The sequence below is a fragment of the Clarias gariepinus genome, chromosome 1, assembly GCF_024256425.1.
Source record: "Clarias gariepinus isolate MV-2021 ecotype Netherlands chromosome 1, CGAR_prim_01v2, whole genome shotgun sequence".
NCBI classification, from domain to species: Eukaryota; Metazoa; Chordata; class Actinopteri; order Siluriformes; family Clariidae; genus Clarias; species Clarias gariepinus.
This window is the reverse complement of record NC_071100.1, coordinates 29,878,569-29,900,035: the sequence shown is the minus strand read 5'-3', so window position 1 is coordinate 29,900,035 and position 21,467 is coordinate 29,878,569. Positions and strand designations below refer to the sequence as shown.

General features: G+C 40.8%; 1 protein-coding gene across 1 annotated transcript in view; it reads left to right on the top strand.

Annotated features, from left to right (window-relative positions):
* rbpjb (recombination signal binding protein for immunoglobulin kappa J region b) overlaps nt 1-20,160 on the top strand; it is a 56,640-nt gene extending 36,480 nt beyond the window's left edge. Inside the window, exons 3-11 of the mRNA XM_053495656.1 lie at nt 2,200-2,295; nt 4,736-4,901; nt 7,026-7,200; nt 8,276-8,413; nt 9,277-9,389; nt 12,606-12,746; nt 14,081-14,236; nt 14,938-15,041; nt 15,942-20,160. Of these exons, the coding sequence (XP_053351631.1) occupies nt 2,200-2,295; nt 4,736-4,901; nt 7,026-7,200; nt 8,276-8,413; nt 9,277-9,389; nt 12,606-12,746; nt 14,081-14,236; nt 14,938-15,041; nt 15,942-16,224 (1,372 nt within the window). The 3' untranslated portion in view covers nt 16,225-20,160. The remainder of the gene's footprint in view (nt 1-2,199; nt 2,296-4,735; nt 4,902-7,025; nt 7,201-8,275; nt 8,414-9,276; nt 9,390-12,605; nt 12,747-14,080; nt 14,237-14,937; nt 15,042-15,941) is intronic.
* Nucleotides 20,161-21,467: the final 1,307 nt, after the last annotated feature.

The window sequence follows — 21,467 nt, the reverse complement described above, 5'->3', positions numbered from 1 at the left end:
GGCTGTGAAGGTTGAGGTTTTTGGCCATGCAGCTCGTATGCTCTCAGCAAGCAACACATATTTGTGCTCACCAGAGAATTGGCTAATCAAAGTTGAGCTTGTGTTTCCAGTCAAGCTCTTGAGGTTTGGGCTCATAAAGCACATGCGACCTTTCTTCAGACTTTCTCTTTAAATATATACACGCGCTCACACACACACACACACAGTTTCAGAACAACAGAAGAAACATGACACATATTATACGTGGTTGTGCAGATGAATGCTGGTAATTGGCATGAATTTGATGGGAGTTTTCTATTTTTTTTTTTTTTTTTTAAGGGAAATGTTCCTTTATGGAACGAGGAAATGATAACAGGGTTAGTCAGGGATGTGTTTAACAGCAAATACTGAATGTATGTTGTCTTGATATATATATTAAAAAAAAAAGCTCTTTGCTGTAACAGGAGCTGGAGTTCTTGGTGAAAGGTGGGGAAGTCCAGAAACATCAACTGATCCTTGTTTTGTACTTTAAAGGAAAGAAAGAAAGAAAAAACACCTTGAATGACTTGCGTTTTAACTTGAACATAATCTTCGGTGATGTCAGATTTATTAAGTGCGTTTTTCATTTAATAAGTTAAAAAGAGTTTGTGCTTATAAGTTATCACATGTTTTAAAGGTCGCGTATCATACCCCTTTTAAACTACGTAACGCTCGGGTCTCACAGCTCCCCAAGATGTGTGTGTTGACTTCGCCTCACGTGTCCTGGAGTGCCTGAAAATTTCCTCGGTTTCACTTCTAATGTCAATGAGGACGTTTGCGTGCATGATGTTACACTAGCATGGCTGGAGAATCTATTTATTTCCTCAAAGTATGTCTGATAATAGATGCCTGTTTCAGCTTGTTAGGATTGTATTCTTCCGTGACCTAATACGTCACACAACCAAACAATAGACAAACAAGCTAGTAGTGATGGGTCGTTCATGAATGATTTGTTCTTTTTGTCTTTAATGTGACTCTATAACGAGTCATCTCAGAGAGTGATTCGTTTATCAAAGCATCACAAAACCTCCATACATTATGTACAGGACGCAGAAATGAGTGGTTACCTTTTGAGTCTTTTTTTCGGTCCTAGGCATTCGTACTTTTGTCACGTGACTCCCATAGACGCTATGCAGTGCAATAGATTCAAAAGAACGTACGACTCGGACCAGAAGATATGATGTCTTTAGCTGCATTGTAAAATTTCTATTACTGAAACTAAAATTATTAAAATACTAGCCAAAATTTTTGTATGTAGACGTATTGGTGGGTCTGTTTATTGAAAATGTAACATTTTATATTTTATATCTGATCAAAAGAACAAAATGATCTAAATGACTCAAAAAAAGATTATTTTTATGAACGGGATTCAAAGAATCGAGTCACGAAAATAATTCAAACTTTCCATCACTACAAGCTAGCTAGCGGCAAACTTGGTGGTGAAGATATAGAACTTTACAGCACTATACATTTCGACCATGCTTTATTTTTTTGTACAAATGAGATGCTAGTAGATTGCTAGCGGCGTCCTTCAACTTGATGCATTTGTGTTTGACTTCTGGTTCAAAGTCTGAGCCGTGAACTGTAGAGCGTCCACAGACCGCCCAGGATGGTTCCTGTGTCCGATTGAGTTATACGCTCTGGAGTAACTCGACTTCCAGTCTGACATTGAGAAGGTTTGGTTTAGTACCATTTCAGCCAGACTAACGTGTTTACAATTTTAGTAAACAGTAAAGTGGAATTGAGATACCGCCTCCTACTGTAGGCCTCTTGACACATGCGTCATGTGACGTTTGCTTTGCGCTGTTCTAATGAGGCTGGCAACTTGGGTGGTGTTTCCAGGTTCTCACCTAGTACTCTAACAGTAGGAGGGTGTTTGCAAATTACTCCTTTTTCCTTTTTATGACCTTTTTTATGACTGCGTTCGTCAGGCGCAGGTTTCTATACAGATGGGAAAAAAAGCGAAGGAATGCTCTTTTCTTCTTGTCTGTGTATGTAGACAAACTTGAAAGCCATGCAAACGTCCAAAAATATCAAGAAGTGAGGTTAGGTTGATACAGTAGATGACCTTTAATGTATGATTTCACTGGAAACATAAACAGTGTGTTTTATTTCTGTTGTTCTTACATTCTGTGGAATCCCCTGTGTTCTCTCTCTCTCTCTCTCTCTCTCTCTCTACAGAGAAGCTATGAGAAACTATCTAAAGGAGCGAGGAGACCAGACTGTCCTGATCCTTCATGCTAAAGTTGCACAGAAATCCTACGGCAATGAAAAAAGGTAAACCACAGACTGCATTTTAGCGAGGATGTTTTGTCGTCATGCCTTTTGACCTTCCCCAGCCCCGTCTCGAACATGAAGCCATAAAGGAAGCGAGGTTTTCCTTTGTCTGCTGCAAATTTTATAGAAAAGGAAGAGAAGAGAGCCGAGTGAGGAAACGTAGAGGAGAAAATAAGAGGAGGAAACGCGGTGAGGTAGAAAGGTGCGGACAGATTGATCATAGCGGAGAAGAGTCGGCGTCTTGGGAGCTTCTGTCGTGGTTAGATCTTGGCTCGCTTCACTTGGCCGGGAAAGCGTTTCCCTTGTGATCACACCAGAAGTGCCTGACTGTTAATCCAAAATTCACAGCCAGACCAAGAAACAGCTGAGCGATAGAGAGAACAGAAAAGTAGACGGAGCAAACTCTTTAAACCTGCCTGTGAAACATTATCCAGTAAATTAGTTACACACCGAGGGACCGAGCGTGACCGGGGAGCTAGCTGGATGTTAATTGAAAGTGTGTATGCTCTGGCTTGATTTTAGTTATGGTACTTCTAGTTTCATTTAAACTTTTGACCCCTTTTGTTTGACAGGAAAGGATGGCTTACAGAAGACCCATGGAAATAGACGAGGGAAGCGCGAGAGTGTGTGTGTGTGTGATCATGTGACTTTCTCTCAGCGTGTTTTTCGAAACTACGAAACTCGGTTCGCAGTCAGGTTTTGAACACACACACACACACACTCATCTTCAGCGTCATGAGTCTTTTGGAGTGTGACACACTATCAGGATGTGAAAGCAGACACTAGTACCCCTTAGGAGGAACACGCGCGAGTGTGGTAGACAGGCAAATGTCTCTTTCGGCAAAAAAAGTCTGATCGATATGAAGACGAGAATCTCTTTTTGACCCAGACGCTCATGACTCACCGATGATCTGTTTGTCTCTTCTTTATTTCTTGTATAAGCACGGTTTCATATTGACTAAAACTCTGTGGGGGTTTATTTAGATTTACAGCAGTGTTTCCCCCTTTTTTTGGCACAGTCACAGTAAGTGATTAAAAAAAATATATTTTTAGTAACTCTGTGCTGAGTGCAAAGACGGGTTAATGCTTCCAGTTCAATCAGCTTCCAGTCATGTGACGCAGCGCACTTGGTCATTCTCTGTCCCGCTCGTACTGTCCAGTGCTGCCTGGAGCATGTCCCCTATTTCAGGGAGCAGCCGGAAGGGGAAACCCCACCAAGCCAGGTGGGGGAACACGCACACAGACCCGAGGCGGGGATCGGACCCTCGACCACAGTGCTAACCTCTACACCACCACGCCTCCAACACACAATTTTATGTACAAAATAGCACTTTCGGTTCAACCCGTTATATTTATATACAATCATTAAACAACTTGATTCAAACACTATATTAATACTGATTACATTTGCTCTAAAAAGAAAAGCTTCAGTTATTTACTGCAGATTTTTCAGGTGCACAATAGTCACTGAACAACATTAAACTCATTGTCATGGTCATGACATCATGGTCACCAACAACATAGTCTTTGGCACTCATTAACGGTCCCAAATTAGCAACATTTCCCACACCGTCACACCACCTCCACCAGCCTAAACTGAGAATTTATAATATAGTCTTCAGCTGTCCAGTTTTGGTGATCTCTGCTCCCTGCAGCTTCAGCTTTCTGTCCTTGGCTGACGGAAGTGAAGCATGACGTGGTTTTCTCCCGTTCTGAGCGAATCCGCCTTGAGGTTCGAGTTGCCGTTCTGCTCATCACCGTTGTACAGAGTGGCCGTTCAGTCAGCTCGAACCAGTCTGGCTTGTCTTTCTCATCAACAAGGCGTTTCCTTTCACAGAACTGACGCTCACTTGGATGCTTTTAATTAATTTCCACCTTTCCAAGTAAGCTTAAGAGACTGTTTTGTTTCCGCTTGATGTCAAAATTCCCTGAAGCCTCTGTCCTGTATATGGACGATTTTTTTTGTATCTTGATTTTATGCACTGCTGCATATGAGTGGGTGTACAGAGGTTCATCATACTGTACATTCAGGAGAATTTGCTAATGGCTGACAGACTCTGCATCGGTTGAGTCTTGAGGTTGAGTCAGGGATCCTCTGTAAAATACCTTTAGAATAGTGTAATATAAAGGTATATACTTTTTGTTTAAAAACTTTACATTCAGTATTATTATGTTATAATGAGTTATAATCTGCAAGCATTAGTTTTTTTATCGTCCCATATTACTTGCTGAAGGTGTGAGACCCTCTGCTTTGCTGAGACTTTGTTTATTTTTTATTTTTTTACAATTGAACATAAGTTTTTTTTTTTTTTTTTTACCTCAAGGACAAACTCTTGTACGTTCAGCCCATGTGATCTGATAAATGTTAGGATATCAGGTTGTGTGCCGCCATCTACTGGAGGTTCGATTAATAGCATTCCGTGATGATTCTTCTGTGCAGATTCTTCTGTCCTCCTCCATGTGTGTATCTGATGGGCTGTGGCTGGAAGAAGAAGAGGGAACAGATGGAGAGAGACGGCTGCTCGGAGCAGGAGTCTCAGCCATGCGCCTTCATCGGCATCGGGAACAGCGACCAGGAGATGCAGCAGCTCAACCTGGAGGGGAAGGTACGGAGCAGATTGCACACAAATCAACCAGCAGAGTGTCAACCAGGAAGTCTGCATGTATGTCTGCACGTAGAACGGAAATGATAAAAAAACATGCAGCACAAAATAAATCCAGAAATACTCAAACCATTACGAATTTCAATTTGTGCCAATTTTGGCAATTGCTGAAAAAAAGAACTCATGACGTCTTTCTGTGTAAACCCACCGCAACATTAAGTCATTTCCCCGACTGCCTGACATGAGACCGAATGACGTTCGAGTTACAGGGATTTCATCATTTGCTTAACACAGATAACGGTGTCAAAGTGATGGGATGGGGTAACCGTGCGAGGGTGGGTCAAAAATTATCCGCACTCCGGCTGTCGAATTGAGTTAACGTTTAGAAAAGACAAGTGATACCCTTCACAGATTACAAACCAATTTAAAATGAATTCATCTAAAATAAATGGCAACCAGAATGGGACCAACGCTTAAATAATAAACTACTGTATATGAAATAATCCCCGGTGTTGGAATAAGACGTACATTTCCTTTTAAAAATCGTTGGGATCAAGTGACTTATACAAGGTGGAGGATAGGACACTCAAAGGCTACACACACATTTTTACTGTCGAGAGAAAATCCACCACAATGTTTATCATGCAGAACCCTTCTGTCCATCAAACATATTTTATTTGATTGTAACTCTTTTACTCTTTTAAGGAACTTGTTTTATTCTGTTGACACTTTAAAAAAAAAAGTTTTAAACCAGTAAATCCAAATGTAATTTTAAAGTTCTTCGAATTTTTTTATACTTCTTATCTAGTTTTAATATTGAATAATGGAAACGACTCTCGCCATGAATATAGCCATAGAAACTGGCATGGCGTTAAAAAGAAAGAAAAGACAAATGCATAATTTATGTGACATCAATTTCTTTGCTTTACAATACATTGTGTCCAGCAACAAGCTTTCATAATCCATCTTTTAAAAAATGTTTTAGGCTAAGCTGTGATCTACGAATACACTGTTGTCTTTAATTTTTCATCAGAAGTGAATCTTTGTCCTCGTAGGTCCTCTGCTTTCAGGGTACCAAACACGTGAAAGTCTAATGGAGTGAGATCAGGACTACAGGGAGAATGCTTTAACACCGCAAAACTCAAAAGTTTTTGCAGAGTGGTGACAGAAGTGTTCAGACCTGCATCGTCACACGAGATTACAACAGCTTTAGATAGCGATCCTTTGTGTTTTAATTGGAAGTTTAGGCTTCAGCTCTTTAGTAAGCATCTTACTCTAGCAAGCACTGTTGATAGTTGAACAGGTTTGCTTATAGAGTTTCATTACTGACCCTTGAGAATCCCAGAGAACTGTTAAGCATTAATTCTCCACCTGATGATCGATGGGTCTCGATGGTTCTCGGTCGGCGATTGATTTTACTCACAGGCGACTCATAGTGATAAATCCATGTCTCATATCACCAGTACTAGTTCTCGTTGATAAACTCTCACCTTCTTTAGAGTATCCGTCCAAATTTTACTTTGCAGATATCCAATCTGAGTTGTCTCGGCACCAGGTACACAGTCAGATCACGAAATAAGGAATCACTGCACGCTGCTCTTCTTTCATCCAAATCACAAGTGGAGTTGATTTTTTTCCTCTCAATGCAAATGAACCGATGTAACACGTTCACACCTGCACAGCAGTGACTGTGGAGACGATGGCGCTGATGAGACAAACGAAGGTCACACTTAATTCTTTGTGCGGTTAATTTTTGACTTACCCTCGTACATACTCTACAGATGCAGGGGATAATGCTGAGCTCGAAATATGATAGAGTGGTTTGAGTCTCTCAGCCAAAACATGTCTAATGGCCTGGGCAAGCAGGGATTTATTATTATAATAAATATATATATATATTTTAATGAAAAACTGTAAAGCGTAAGTGCTGTCACTAAGCAGATTTTATAGCAGGCATTACACCTCCAGGGCATCACTCGTCACAGAAGACTTAATGCAGCTTCAGTGCTGTTGTAATATGACGTTTTATCACACATCCTTAATGTGCTATATTTATTTCTTTAATATATATTTAACACATTTCTAACACTCTCTCTCTTTTTTCTTCTCCCCCCCCCTCCTTTTCAGAATTACTGCACAGCCAAAACGTTATACATCTCGGACTCAGACAAGCGCAAGCACTTCATGTTGTCGGTGCGCATGCTGTACGGCAACAGCGCCAACATCGGCGTCTTCCTCAGCAAGCGCATCAAGGTCATCTCCAAGCCTTCCAAAAAGAAGCAGTCGCTCAAGAACGCTGACCGTGAGTGTCAAAACTAAACCAGCACCATGCACTCGGCTTTGACGAGCATCGGCACGTCACAAGTTCCAGGGGGTACTGGGTTTGATCCTGTGCTCTGAGTAATGTTATCATGTTCTTCTAGAGCTCTGAGTAATGTTATCATGTTCTCCCAGTCTTCTGTCTGGGTTTCTACAGAGATCTCTGGTTTCCAATTAAAAACATGTAGAAGGTGGATTTTAAGGCCAGTGGTGGCTCACACATTCAAGGCTATGGATCACTGAACGGAAGGTTGAGGGTTCAAGCCCCAGCACCGGCCTGCTGCCTCTGTTGAGCCCTAAACCCTTTCAGCACCAGAGGGAGCTATATCCTAGCTGACCCTGCACTCCGACCCCAGCCTACTAACTGGGATATAGAAAAAAAAGTTCCTTTCAGTGTGTTGTGAGGTATATGTGACCAAATTACTAAGTCTTAGGCCATGTCCACACATAGCTGGGTAATTTTAAAATCTTTCAGGGAGATTTTCCGATACAAACAAAGCTGACGTCAAATCAAGGAGACTAGCATACAGAAAGTGACATCGCCGCAGATAAAAATCCCCAGCTACGCGTGGACATGGCCCTAACCTTAAGGTGGTTTCAGGAGAGAGTGTGTGACTATGGTTGTCCCTGAGGCGTTCTATCTAGAGTGTCTTTCCACCTCTCAGTCTGCAATGTTCCCACTACCCAGGACAAGATAAAGTCTTTTTAAGACTGGAAGAAAATCAATGCACAACCTTAAACTCATAGTCTGTCAGAGAGAGTTGTGGAGTTGCTTTGTTTAGGTTTTTCCACTGTGGGGAGCCAGATCCAAGATTTTTCAACCTCCTGCTTTATAGATTAACTCGATCCTAACATCAAACCCTTGAGCAGTGTGGTGTCTGCCGCGGTGCTCCTTCCTCTCCCAAACACTGTATAAACTCTGTTTTATAGTTGCCTCTTTAAACTCTTTAAATATTTGATGAAGTCTGAAATGCTGCTCTAACCATTTATGACTTCCTTGCTTCTCCCTGACTCCTCTCTCTCTCTCTCTCTCTCTCTCTGTGTTTGGGTGTGTATAGTGTGTATAGCGTCTGGAACAAAAGTAGCACTGTTTAACAGACTGCGTTCTCAGACAGTCAGTACACGCTACCTTCATGTGGAGGGTGGGAACTTTCATGCCAGCTCACAACAGTGGGGAGCCTTCTATATTCATCTCTGTAAGTCACACACACACACACACACACATGCAGGCACACACACACACACACCCACACAAAGAGAGAAATATGATCAGAGTACTTTTCTACTTCTGACTGGTGGATCGAGCTTCATTTTCTGTGTAGGATCCTCTTACAGTGTTCTTAAAAAAATAAAATAAAAAAAGGATGAAATGTCACCAACTTAGAAAAGCAAACAATAAATACTTAGTTTTATGTGCATTTCAATATTTTGGCAGTATATTGAGTATTACAGTGAATTTAAATAAATACCCACTGAGAAGAGACACTAATATACTGATTATTTAAGCTGCTTGTCCTCACGTCCTCTCAGTACCGTGCAGTCATGCAGATCATTTTAGATTTTAAATTCTGTACACACGGCTAATAGTTTTTAAGTTAAGCATCACTTTTCTGCAGGACAAACAGGGTTTCTTTCGATCCAACCTACATTTCTGCAGTTCTCACTTCAGGTAGACGTAATTAATACGGTGTTCCTGATGAGGTGACGCCCAGCAGCACTCAGCTCTCCGTCACTCTGTTCCACGCAGCAGCTTTTATATCTTAAGTTGCCAAGAGCAAAACACGTATAGAAAAGGTCTAGCAAGAACATGGGCTCCATTTTACTACCACATAAATAAAACCTTAATCATAGAGACAGACGCAGAGACACACACACAACCATTAACATCTTCAACATACAGCTGACATAGTCAGAGAAACAAGAAAGATGTGAACTGTTAAGGAATGCACTAACTGATTCCCTCTGCTCTCTCTCTCCGTCTCTCTGTGTGTGTGTGTGTGTGTGTGTGTGTGTGTGTGTGTGTGTGTGTGTGTGTGTGTGTGTGTGTGTGCGCGTGCAGTGGATGATGAGGAATCCGAGGGAGAGGAATTCACCGTGCGTGATGGTTACATTCACTACGGCCAAACTGTCAAACTTGTCTGCTCAGTCACAGGGATGGCCCTGCCGAGACTGGTAATGTCTCTCTCTCTGTCTCTCTGTCTCTCTGTCTCTCTGTCTGTCTCGCTCTCTCTCTGTCTGTCTGTCTGTCTCGCTCTCTCTGTCCACCTGTGTCTCTCTCTTTCCCTCTCTCTTTCTCTGTCTGTCTCAGTTTCTTTAACGAGTCTGTTTGTCTCTGTCTGTCTTTCTGTGTGTCTTTTTCTCTCTCTTTCTCTGTTTGTCTCTGTCTGTCATTCGGTGGCTGTTTCTCTCTCTCTCGTTCAGTTTTTCTCTCTCTCTTTCTCTTTCTATGTCTGTTTCAGTTTCTCTGTCTGTCTTTCGGTACCTCTCCCCATGTCTCTCTCTCCCCCTCTCTCGTTCTCGGTCTGTCTCAGTTTCTCTCAGAGGTCTGTTTGACTCTGTCTGTCTTTCAGTGTTTGTCTTTATATCTCTCTGTTTTATATATCTGTCTGTTTTTCTGTGTTTCTCTGTGCCACTGTTTCTTTGACTGTCTCTGTCCCTCTGTCTCCATGTCCGTCTGTCTCTCCATTATTTGTAATAATTGTTGAGTCTAGAAATGTTCTCTCTCTGCTGATAACGCAGTGACAACACTTACTCTTTAACATTTCCTTCTTAAAATGTGATTATGTATTTATTTTGATGAGAAAACTCGACCAAAATTTGGAAAACTGAACCGTCAGTTGCCCGAAGAAGAAAGGACACAGGAAGCCTCGGTCTCACGAGTCTGTACGAGGGGGCCTGGGGTGTTTTTGGTCGATAAACAAAATTATAGAGCTGCTTCTTATTGAGTTGCGACACACCAGACTTTTTTACTTGCTGTTTTCTTACTGTTGCTAGGTGCACATCTGGAGGAAAAAAATAGCCATCCAGTCCACCAAGATAAATTAGGCTTTTTGTGGTATTTTCTTTTCTGTCAATGTCTCTACTTACTAGGATTTTCTTAATAGCACAGTTGGTACTTATGGATAATGAACATCCTGTAATAATAATAATATTAATAAAATATTCCAGGACTTTAGAAGTTAAAGCATTCTCTGCTTGTCTGCCTTTCTAATAAGCCATTAAATCTCTGTGTGTCTTAATGAATCTTCCAATGTTTTTCAGCCGCTCTTTTGTAATGATCAGTACCAGCACAGACGATTATTTTGAGGTGTTTCTGTGTACGAGCAAAAAGAACATAAAAGCCTGTTTACTTAAAGCCGTCTCATTAATGGGCGTTTAAGCACAGTTGTAAAGTGCTTTCGTGAATTGTTCAGCCAAAGGATATTTGTGCATTAGGCTGCCTTTAGGCATAGGGCTTGTGTGTGTGTGTGTGTGTGTGTGTGTGTGGTGGGGCTTTAACCAACAAAGGTAACTTTACTCAGAGTAAAAAGGAAGCTATGGAAATCACAGTTAAATATTGATTATCGTGCTAAAATACATTAAAACTGTGTTATGTTATCAGTCTTCGTCAAGATCGAAGCTCAATTTATTTTTCTAGTGTTTCGCGGAGTTTCGCTTCAGTAAGACTCGACCGGATCTCCTGTTACACGTATCACTTTACCCTGAGTATACATACAGTAGTGGCCAAAAGTTTTGAGAATTACATAAATATTGGAAATTGGAAAAGTTGCTGCTTAAGTTTTTATAATAGCAATTTGCATATACTCCAGAATGTTATGAAGAGTGATCAGATAAATTGCATAGTCCTTCTTTGCCATGAAAATTAACTTAATCTCAAAAAAAACCTTTCCACTGCATTTTATTGCTGTCATTAAAGGACCTGCTGAGATCATTTCAGTAATCGTCTTGTTAACTCAGGTGAGAATGTTGACGAGCACAAGGCTGGAGATCATTACGTCAGGCTGATTGGGTTAGAATTGCAGACTTGACATGTTAAAAGGAGGGTGATGCTTGAAATCATTGTTCTTCCATTGTTAACCATGGTGACCTGCAAAGAAACGTGTGCAGCCATCATTGTGTTGCATAAAAATGGCTTAACGGGCAAGGTTATTGTGGCTACTAAGATTGCACCTAAATCAACAATTTGTAGGATCATCAAGAACCTCAAGGAAAGAGGTTCAATTCTTGTTAAGTAGGCTTCAGGGCATCCAAGAAAGTCCAACAAGCGCCAGGATCGTCTCCTAAAGAGGATTCAGCTGCGGGATCGGAGTGCCACCAGTGCAGAGCTTGCTCAGGAATGGCAGCAGGCAGGTGTGAGCGCATCTGCACGCACAGTGAGGCAAAGACTTTTGGAAGATGGCCTGGTGTCAAGAAGGGCAGCAAAGAAGCCACTTCTCTCCAAAAAAGGAACATCAGGGACAGATTGATCTTCTGCAGAAAGTATGGTGAATGGACTGCTGAGGACTGGGGCAAAGTCATATTCTCTGATGAAGCCTCTGATTGTTTGGGGCATCTGGAAAAAGGCTTGTCCAGAGAAGAAAAAGTGGGCGCTACCATCAGTCCTGTGTCATGCCAACAGTAAAACATCCTGAGGCCCTTCATGTGTGGTGTTGCTTCTCATCCAAGGGAGTGGGCTTACTCACAATTTTGCCCAGAAACACAGCCATGAATAAAGAATGGTACCAAAACACCCTCCAACAGCAACTTCTTCCAACAACAATTTGGTGAAGAACAATGCATTTTCCAGCATGATGGAGCACCGTGCCATTAGGCAAAAGTGATAACTAAGTGGCTCGGGGACCAAAGCGTTAAAACTTTGGGTCTATGGTCTGGAAACTCCCCAGATCTTAATCCCATTGAGAACTTGTGGTCAATCCTCAAGAGGCGGGTGGACAAACAAAAACCCACGAATTCTGACAAACTCCAAGTACTGATTATGAAAGAATGGGTTGCTATCAGTCAGGATTTGGCCCAGAAGTTGATTGAGAGCATGCCCAGTCGAATTGCAGAGGTCCTGAAAAAGAAGGGCCAACACTGCAAATACTGTCTCTTTGCATAAATGTCATGTAATTGTCGATAAAAGCCTTTGAAACGTATGAAGTGCTTGTAATTATATTTCAGTATATCACTGAAACAACTGAAACAAAGATCTAAAAGCAGTTTAGCAGCAAACTTTGTGAAAACTAATATTTGTTCTCAAAACTTTTGGCCACGACTGTACATTCTTAGTAGACTTGTTTGTCCAGATGTGTGAGATGTGCAGAGATTAACTAATAAAACCCTGCATTATTTTTATATTAATATAATTTTATGAATCTCTGTCTTTTTTGTGAACTCATTGACGTACAGATCATCCGTAAGGTGGATAAGCAGACGGCCTTGTTGGACGCAGACGACCCCGTGTCTCAGCTGCATAAGTGTGCCTTCTATCTAAAGGATACAGAGAGGATGTACCTGTGCCTTTCCCAAGAGAGGATCATCCAGTTTCAAGTATGAACACGAGTCATGTAGTAAACACAGTCGAAATATAATCAAAATTCCATTATGATTAGTACATCTGGAATAACAGTGCACGAAATATGTTTTTATTAAAGAATGCACTGATGTGATGCACGGTTTTGTTGTCTCTGGTTTATACCAGTTTAAAATGACTGACTGGGTATGAGATTCTGATTGAAATTGGCTTTGGGGGGAAGAAATGTTGAGAATGTTTCAGACTTGGAGACTCCAGACTTGTTGTCTCTTTGTTAGGATAGAGTTTATTAAGATTTAGTAGTGTGGGGCTAGATTACATATGAAAGCTTAGCTGCTGATAGTGTCAGCTTTCAGCATCTGTATCAGAAAAGAATAATACAGTCGACCTCAGAAAGTCGCGGTCTCAGTCGTTCGCGGATTTTTCTTAGCGTTTTAATGCTAAACTATTCAGAACAATATAATTTCCTGATTTTATAACATAAATATTAACATAAGTTTCTCTAAACTTCCATATAAAATATAATACAGTATACATTTTTAGTACTGTAGACAGAACACAAATCAACCGTGGAGGAAAACGTGGCCTGGGATGGTGAATTATTAGCGCATTTACTCTACAGTACTTGTACCACAGACACCGTGCTTGTATGATTTACAGTACATACAGAGGTAACGTCAGAGATTGCCTCTTGGACAATCATCAGCACAGATAAAGAAGAATACACATTCTATGAGGGAATGGGTCCAGTCCACTCTTCTGTCACCCCTGTGCCTGTATAGTATACGTGGTTACCTTTACATTAATGTATTAAGCTGAGTTTGGAATAAAATTAAGTGTAAACAATAGAAATAGGCATTTATTGGCATTTTTTTGTCCACATCCAAAATCCAGTTATTTATTTATTTTTTTTTAATTCAATTACGGTTGCTCTTGTGATGTTCGGGGGTCGATTGTACCATTTGTAGTTTTTATACACATTGTTAATTGGGTGTGTGTATCCTAATAGGCTTTATAGTACAAGGTCCTGTGTAGTGCACTATACGTCCAATAAACCACTCATAAAAGTTTAGCTAAAGAAAAAGGAGAAAAAAAGTTAATCGGTGCACATGAACTTGCAGGCATCTAGAGAATGCAGTTTGCTTAATTTCAGTGTAATGCAATGTTTTTAGATCATAAATTATTTTGTAAATTGAATGTCTTGGGTTGTCTTGTCTTTTAGCACTAGACTATCCGATAGACATAATTGTTCCTTTAATAATATATGCGCCCATTTGCTGCATTATCTTTGTGTGTGTGTGTGTGTGTGTGTGTGTGTGTGTGTGTGTGTGTGTGTGTGTGTGTCTTTCAGGCCACTCCATGCCCAAAAGAACCAAATAAAGAGATGATCAATGACGGTGCCTCTTGGACAATCATCAGCACAGATAAAGCAGAATACACTTTCTATGAGGGAATGGGTCCAGTCCACTCTTCTGTCACCCCTGTGCCTGTGGTCGAAAGCTTACAGGTATATATGTGGACACGCGCGCGCTCACGCCCGCATGCACACACACGCCTTATGTGATGTAATGTGAGGAGTGTGTTTTCTAGGCACATTTTGATGCTGTTGATAGCATAAATTTCGCCCTTACATGTCACTGTCTATTTAAATATCGTTGCTGATCATGTGCATCCTTTCGGGCCCACAATTTCCCCTCTGAATTGATCTCTTCTCAGTCACCATACCTTAATCCAGTACAAACTGGGAGAACGGGATACGTACAGTATTCAAGATTCGAATAATTTTTAATAATCCCTGAGGGAAAATGCTTATACTTGGTTACAGTTGCTTACAGTCATTTACAGGAGGAAAGGAAAAGAGTAATAAATAAATAAAAATACATAAAAGTGCAGCTAAAAACTCTGATGGAATGGTGCACTGAAAATTAAAACGTGTATCGTGTTTCTAACAAGTTTAAAAGAGTTCTGTAAAGACAGATGCAATAAATTGTATTATATTACAATTTAGGGGAATTTATTTCGCCACACAGTGTTCCAGATTTTATCTTTCTATACTCGTCATTAACTTTGCCGGTCACACAGAGCTCTCTGCTGAAATGGAGAGGCTGCAGCCAGGAGAAATCTAGCAGCCGTGCATCACTGCACCCTCATTCCTTTACCCAGACTAATGGTCTGCCTGTGTGTGTGTGTGTGTGTGTGTGTGTGCAGCTAAACGGAGGAGGAGACGTAGCGATGCTGGAGCTAACAGGGCAGAACTTTGCTCCAAACCTGCGCGTGTGGTTCGGGGACGTGGAAGCTGAGACCATGTACAGGTAGGATTTTTTTATATTGGTGTCATTAAAATTCATACACACAATTATTTCACATAAAATTTGAATAGATGATGATGTTTGTAAACTGTATTTTGTGCAGGTGAGAGTGAAATGTTGCAATGCCTGCTGGATACAAATGATAATAAAGCTGCCATGATGTTTCGTTTTTATTATAAAGTCTTTAACATAAATGTGTCTACATTCAGCTCAAGAATTATTGGCACCTTTGGTAAAGGAAATCTGGAGCAGTGACACACACTGTTAATGACATCAACACTAGTCTGTTGAGGCATCTCATTTTATTCATATGTAAACTCTTATTACACTAAGACACGAAGGCAAACACTCTTCCACCCAGATACAGGTAGTCTTCAACTTACAAACATTTCAAAATACGAACAGTCCAGGATTTTACTTTACTTAAGTGAATCAGTCTGGAAGCACAATGATAGAAAATGGCTGTCCAGTAAAGCTGTCCTAATGTTGAATAATCCTAATTTCAGAAAATCCTCAACAAAACACATCATGGAAAACAGCTCTGAGACAAAATGACGTTCGGAATTCCCCTCGCAATGTTAAGGCACAGAGACAGCACGGTTATATCTGACATTTGAGATTCATTTTCTTAGGTGTGCGATTGTGGTTTTTGGCCACATGATGGCAGTGTGTGCAAAGGTTTAGTCAGATTTAAAACTGATTTAAGTGGATCGGTATACCTTACATGGTATATTCGTGTAAAAAGCGTGTAAGACTCACTTTGTTGGACTTAAGGACAAATCGGACTTACGAACGTGCTTCTGAAATGGAACGCTTCGTAGGTCAGGGACTTTACTGTATTATGACTTGTGTGTGCAGTTTGTAATAAAGTAATCACAGTAACGAATCCTGTTTGTGTTTAAGGTGTGGAGAAAGCATGCTGTGCGTCGTACCGGACATTTCAGCGTTCCGCGAGGGTTGGCGCTGGGTGAGACAGCCAGTACAGGTCCCTGTAACGCTGGTGCGGAACGACGGCATCATCTACTCCACCACTCTGACGTTCACGTACACGCCGGAGCCCGGCCCGAGGCCTCACTGCAGCGCAGCCGGAGCCATCCTGCGCTCAGCCAATAACACCCCCAACACTGACACACCAAATTCAGTCACGGCAAATTCCTCCAACGCCACAGCCGCCCTGGTCTCGTAACCCACGTGGTGGCACGCAAGAACTAAGTTACGTGGGTGGGGGGGGAATCTACAGGTACATTTCAACAAAGTGCTGCATACAGATTTCAAAACGGAACGCTTTATTTGGGCAACATAAACACAAAGTCAAGGAACACAGAGAGTGAAAGTGAACAGAGGGGGAAAAGCAAAGCTGTGTGGAGGCGATGAGATGCCCGGCGATGGACGTGGCCGAGATGCCTGAGAACACCCGCACGTGTCGAGATGCAGAAGACCTGAACATCTGACCGTTGAATCATGAAATCTTCTCTTCACCTTTTATTCAATGTCCCTCTTCCCCTACACACACTCTCCTGATTTGTGTTTGCGTGAAGGAGTAAAAAGGCTCATCACCTGTGGCTCGGTCTGGACTTACGAGACGAGTGTCACATTAAATTTGTAAATGAAACGTAGTTTTTATGGACCAAGGTTATTGTATAAGCTTTAGTAAAGGTACATTTTCCTTCGTACATTTTTTTTTTTTGTATCTAAACATATAGTATGCTTTTGTTACCAAATAGATTCAGTTTCTACTCTGAGTTTTTACACAGTTTTGGTTATTTTCTTTTGTTTTTTTTGTTTTTCTATTAGAGATGTGGACATAGCAGGGTGCTGTGGCCTTCTCTTGACTTTTTTGTATATAGCTTATCTTCTTCCTTTCATCTCTATACGTATAGATATCTGTGTACGTATATTCTTTTCACATTCGCTCAGACTTCGTTTTTTGATACTTCTCACTTTTTTATATGGAACTCTTTCTTCTTCTTCTTTCTTTTTTTTAAGTTGAAGTTGTTTTGCTTTGGGAAGAAACTCAGAGGGTCTATTTTTATTATTGACTTTTACAAAATTCTCTGAAAAGAACAAAAAAGCTTTAAGCATCGCCTCTGCCTTGTCTGCAATATGACGTGTATATGCTTCCTTTAAGGATTTTATAACAGTGTGTGTTTAGGTATCGCAGGAGAAGCAGCAGTGACTCTCTCTCTCTCTCTCTCTCTTCCTCTTCTCTCTTTCTTTCTTTCTCTCTCTCCTGTTTCAAACAGCGAAACCAGAAAGCACCAGGTGCGAAACAGAGGCCGCGGGACAAGTGTAACCGCTAAACCGTAGCCATTCAAAGTACCAATCGTTTTTAGCGCACACGAAGGTCTGAAGCAGCGCTGCTGTTTTGGGATGCTGTTACTCTCAGAGTGTCATAAGTCTGGACTGGACGGACTTCCATTTCATTTGTGCTCAGAAATCAAAGCGCGTTTGAAATTCCTTTTGTCTTCCTAAATTTTCATTTTGCTCATTTAATTTTTTTTGTTACAAAACGACTGGATTATTTGAATAATATTCTTCCATTAGACGTGGCCTTACTGTAGCAACACGTTTAGTTCAAGTGCAGTTCAGGCCTTAAGACCGTGGCCTGTGACTGTAACCTCTTGAGCTCAGCCTTGTGTTGTTGATTTTTTTTTATTTTTGTTCCCTTTTCTCTTTTTTTTTCTTCTTGATAGTCATAAGCGTGGCTGTTTTTAAAGTTCAGACTTGACACCCTGCATGAAGTGAACCCCTTTAGATTCTCTGACATTAACGTACCCAAAGATGTCGTGGAATTCTTAGAGAGTGTGTTGGCAGCCGTGGCCTCTCGTACACCAAAAGTAGAGCTTTACTTCATCACTTACTGATCCGTTCCTTGTGGCCTTGCTAACACACTAATGTATATGAAGATTATTAATGCCAGCTAGGAGAAACTAACAAATCAGCCTGCTGTAGTAGTTTTGTACAGTAGATTAACTTATGAGGAGCGTCGCTATGCTTACTTTTGCTAGAAAAAAAATGTAAAAACGGGAAAAAAATGTTTGTATTTCTGCGATTGCGCCTAATAGCCTAGCGACTGCGGTAGCCGGCGTGTGCTGACAAGAGACTAGAGAAGTTCGTCCGATAGATGTTGAATGCCCTTTAGGTGTGTGTTTGCTGTTCAAAGATATTATCAATAGAGCAATATTGTATAGGTTGTGTGTCTCGGTCTGTGTGTAATAACCGCTGATGTTCACCAGCCTGATCCTCTCACAGTGGTTATGACCGACATCTTCACTCGGACATCGCTTCACGATGATTTTTACAATTACACACACACACACACACACACACCTTCGCTGATCAATCAAGATTAGAGAACAGCTGAAGGGGCGGTCCTGAGCCTAAACCAATAGAGACGTTTTTAAAGATTTGTGTTTAGTCCGAACTGCGTTTCATTTAGTAGTAAAGAAATGCTAGACAGTCGTGCTGTTTGTCCTTTCCTGACTGGAACTTTAAGTTAAAACATATTTACTAAAGCATTCTTTAGCATACCCCCCCCCCCCCACTTTTTTTTTACTAATATAAAAATTAGCTTTAAAGTCTAATATTGTATTTTTTTTTTAATAAGTTATTGATGAAATCGCCTCCTCTTGTAGTGTGGCGTCACCATCGAAGTGCTTTAAGGCCAGCTTGCTTCCAAGTGAAAAAAAAAAAAAAAAGGAAAGAAATATTAATCCCATTAGTATTTGACTTTAACTAAGAAATGAGAAGCGGATGTGGAACCCGATCGTTTTTCAGCTGTTTGAGGACGTTCGAAGCGGTTCATCCTGTCTCGCGTGTTCTCCAATGTCTCGATTTGCAACAGCAGCAAGTTTCCTTATATATGACAATCCTAGCTGCTTTTTTAATTAATTTTTTTGAGCTGTTTACATTGCCTTCATTTTGCCGGTGTTCAGTTTTGCTGCGGAGCTTTAGAATGAAGGAATTTTCTAAAGATTTCAACTGAACTGCGGGTGCTTTCCATTACCTATCGAATAAAAGAAGGAAGAATCTGACAAAGCATCCTTTACTTATATTCATTAAGTAACGTCTTGTCAAGTCATTGAGAGTTCAGACGTACAGGCATACACGCGTCCGGTGACGATGTTGTGTATCATCATCATCATCACTGCAATGAAATGGTACAGCCCATTTCATTACCCCAGATACTTTCAGAGCTGTAACCAAAATAACAGATCATTTCTGTCTGAGACATCACGTGTAGTCCGGTGGTAACTCACACCTCACTTCACTTTGTTTTCTGTGTTTATCTGGCTCTGACAGATGTGCGTACGTGCATGCGTGCGTGTGGACGTCCTTTAATATGCCAAATGATTATTATAATTTTTTATGCACTGCCCAAGAAAATAGCACCAGGGGCAGATTTGAAAAAATACAGGGAAAAAAAAAAAGCTGTGTGTTAAAAGATGAGTTGTAATAGATTAACGAGTCGCGTTACGATTTCAAAAACGATAAACAACATGCAAGGTCTCTCTGTCTTTCTCTCCCTCTTTCTCGAGCTACTTCCAGTCGGACTAGACAAGACTGCACATTTCGGTTACCTTCATCTCTTTGTGGGTTTGCTCTGTGATACTTTTGCACTTATTTCCTCGTACCTACAAAGAATCTCCTTTCTCTCGTTCCTTCTTACTGACTGTGGTGTGTCCAAACTCTACAGTTGTGTGTGTGTATGTATGTATGTGTGTGTGTGTGTGTGTTTGTTTGTGTGCGCGCGACAGCATAGCTTGCGTCTTACATGAGTTCAAGCCCCGTCTCTCCCAGTGTATTGTTCTAGTGATGAGGAGACGAGGTGTCGGTATGGTAGTGGTATCAGTCCTGCCAGTAGGATCCTGTACCGTCTGTGATATTTTAGCAATAACATGAATCATGGGGGCAGGTTTTTTTTTGTTGTTGTTGTTGTTGTTTTTTATTCTTATTTTATTATTTTAATTTTGTATGTAGAACATTAGTTTCAGTTGTCTGTTTTGTTTTTGTTTTTTGTGCATATTGCACCTGCTCAGTTTCATATGTCATTAACGGAATAAAACAAACTTGCAATATTGGCATAAAAATCAAGAAATAAAAAAAACTGAGAAATATTGTATTTTCTTTGCTTCGTGAAAATCGCTATATTTTTTTTTAATTTATTTTGGTTTAACCCAAACGGTTCTGAGTTCTGTATTTATAGTTCTGGTTACGGTTCTTAACCATATGGGATGTCTAATGAAATTCCCACATTGCAGTTTTAATCCACATCTGTTTAGAGGGTTTGCTAGTCACTCAGCATACTAACCGCGGTGCACTGACTCATGGGTAATGTCCCTGGTGCCTTGTCAGAGTGCCATCCTAATCCGTTACTCTTGCGTCCTCTCCGCTAATGCTGTTAAAAGCCATATTTTGCTCCTTTTGATTACTGCAGTGCAAAGGAAAGTATTCCACACAAGCACATGAGCGGCGTTAAGCGTTCCGCAGACACCCAGAGACGTTTCCATTTAGCTGCCCAAACATTTTATTGGGTTGCTGTGTGTATGTGTGTGTCTGAGCGCACATGTGCATGTGTGTATACACAAGAGCGCTTAAAAGCTTTATTTAATCCTTCGCCCTTCAGAAGGTGGCCATTTCACTTTCCAACATGTACTGTTAATAGACAGAAGAGGAAAAATATCTGACTGACAATTTTACAGGTTATACACTTGATGCTGAAAATATTGGAACGGCAAGGACAATTGTTGTTTTTGCTATAATGGAAATATAAAATCAGAATTTCAGCTTAAATCTTCAGTAAAAAAAAACAAAAAAAACACTTAGTTTATGTAATATATGTCTTAAATGCAATAGTTGCATCAAGCTGGTGTCCCAGTGACATCACTGAACTGATTTTTCCCAGGTTTTCAGTTCAGTCTGCTCTGCGGGAGGTGAAACTCATGCTTAATTGCGCAAAAGTCTGGTGATTAACTTGACCAGTTTATAACATTCCACTTAGTACCCTGTCTGATGTTTGGGTCACGTTTCAGGGGCGTCCAAGACAAATCTACATAATACTCTGCTACACTAATGCACTTATCCCAGGGTTTTTCATAGTGCTTGAAACCATCAAGGTACAATGGAGCCCGTGTTCGACTTCCTGCTTCATGTCTGAAACTCTAGCCCTCCAGGAACTCCTTTATTAATAGCCCAAAAATGGAAATCACTTGTGAGTATACGAGGTATGTGGAAATACCTTCCAGCCTGTAATTGCAGTTCCTGTAATGTGCCAGTGCTGTTTGTGTTCCACTCGCTGAATGTTCTCGGGAATGACTTCATTAGTTCAAATCAAACCAGGACTTGTGATGAAATTGCTTGCAAATGAAGGCATAAAACTGATTGACATTTATAGAAGCACAGTACGGTAATGATTCCCAAAACTGCAGG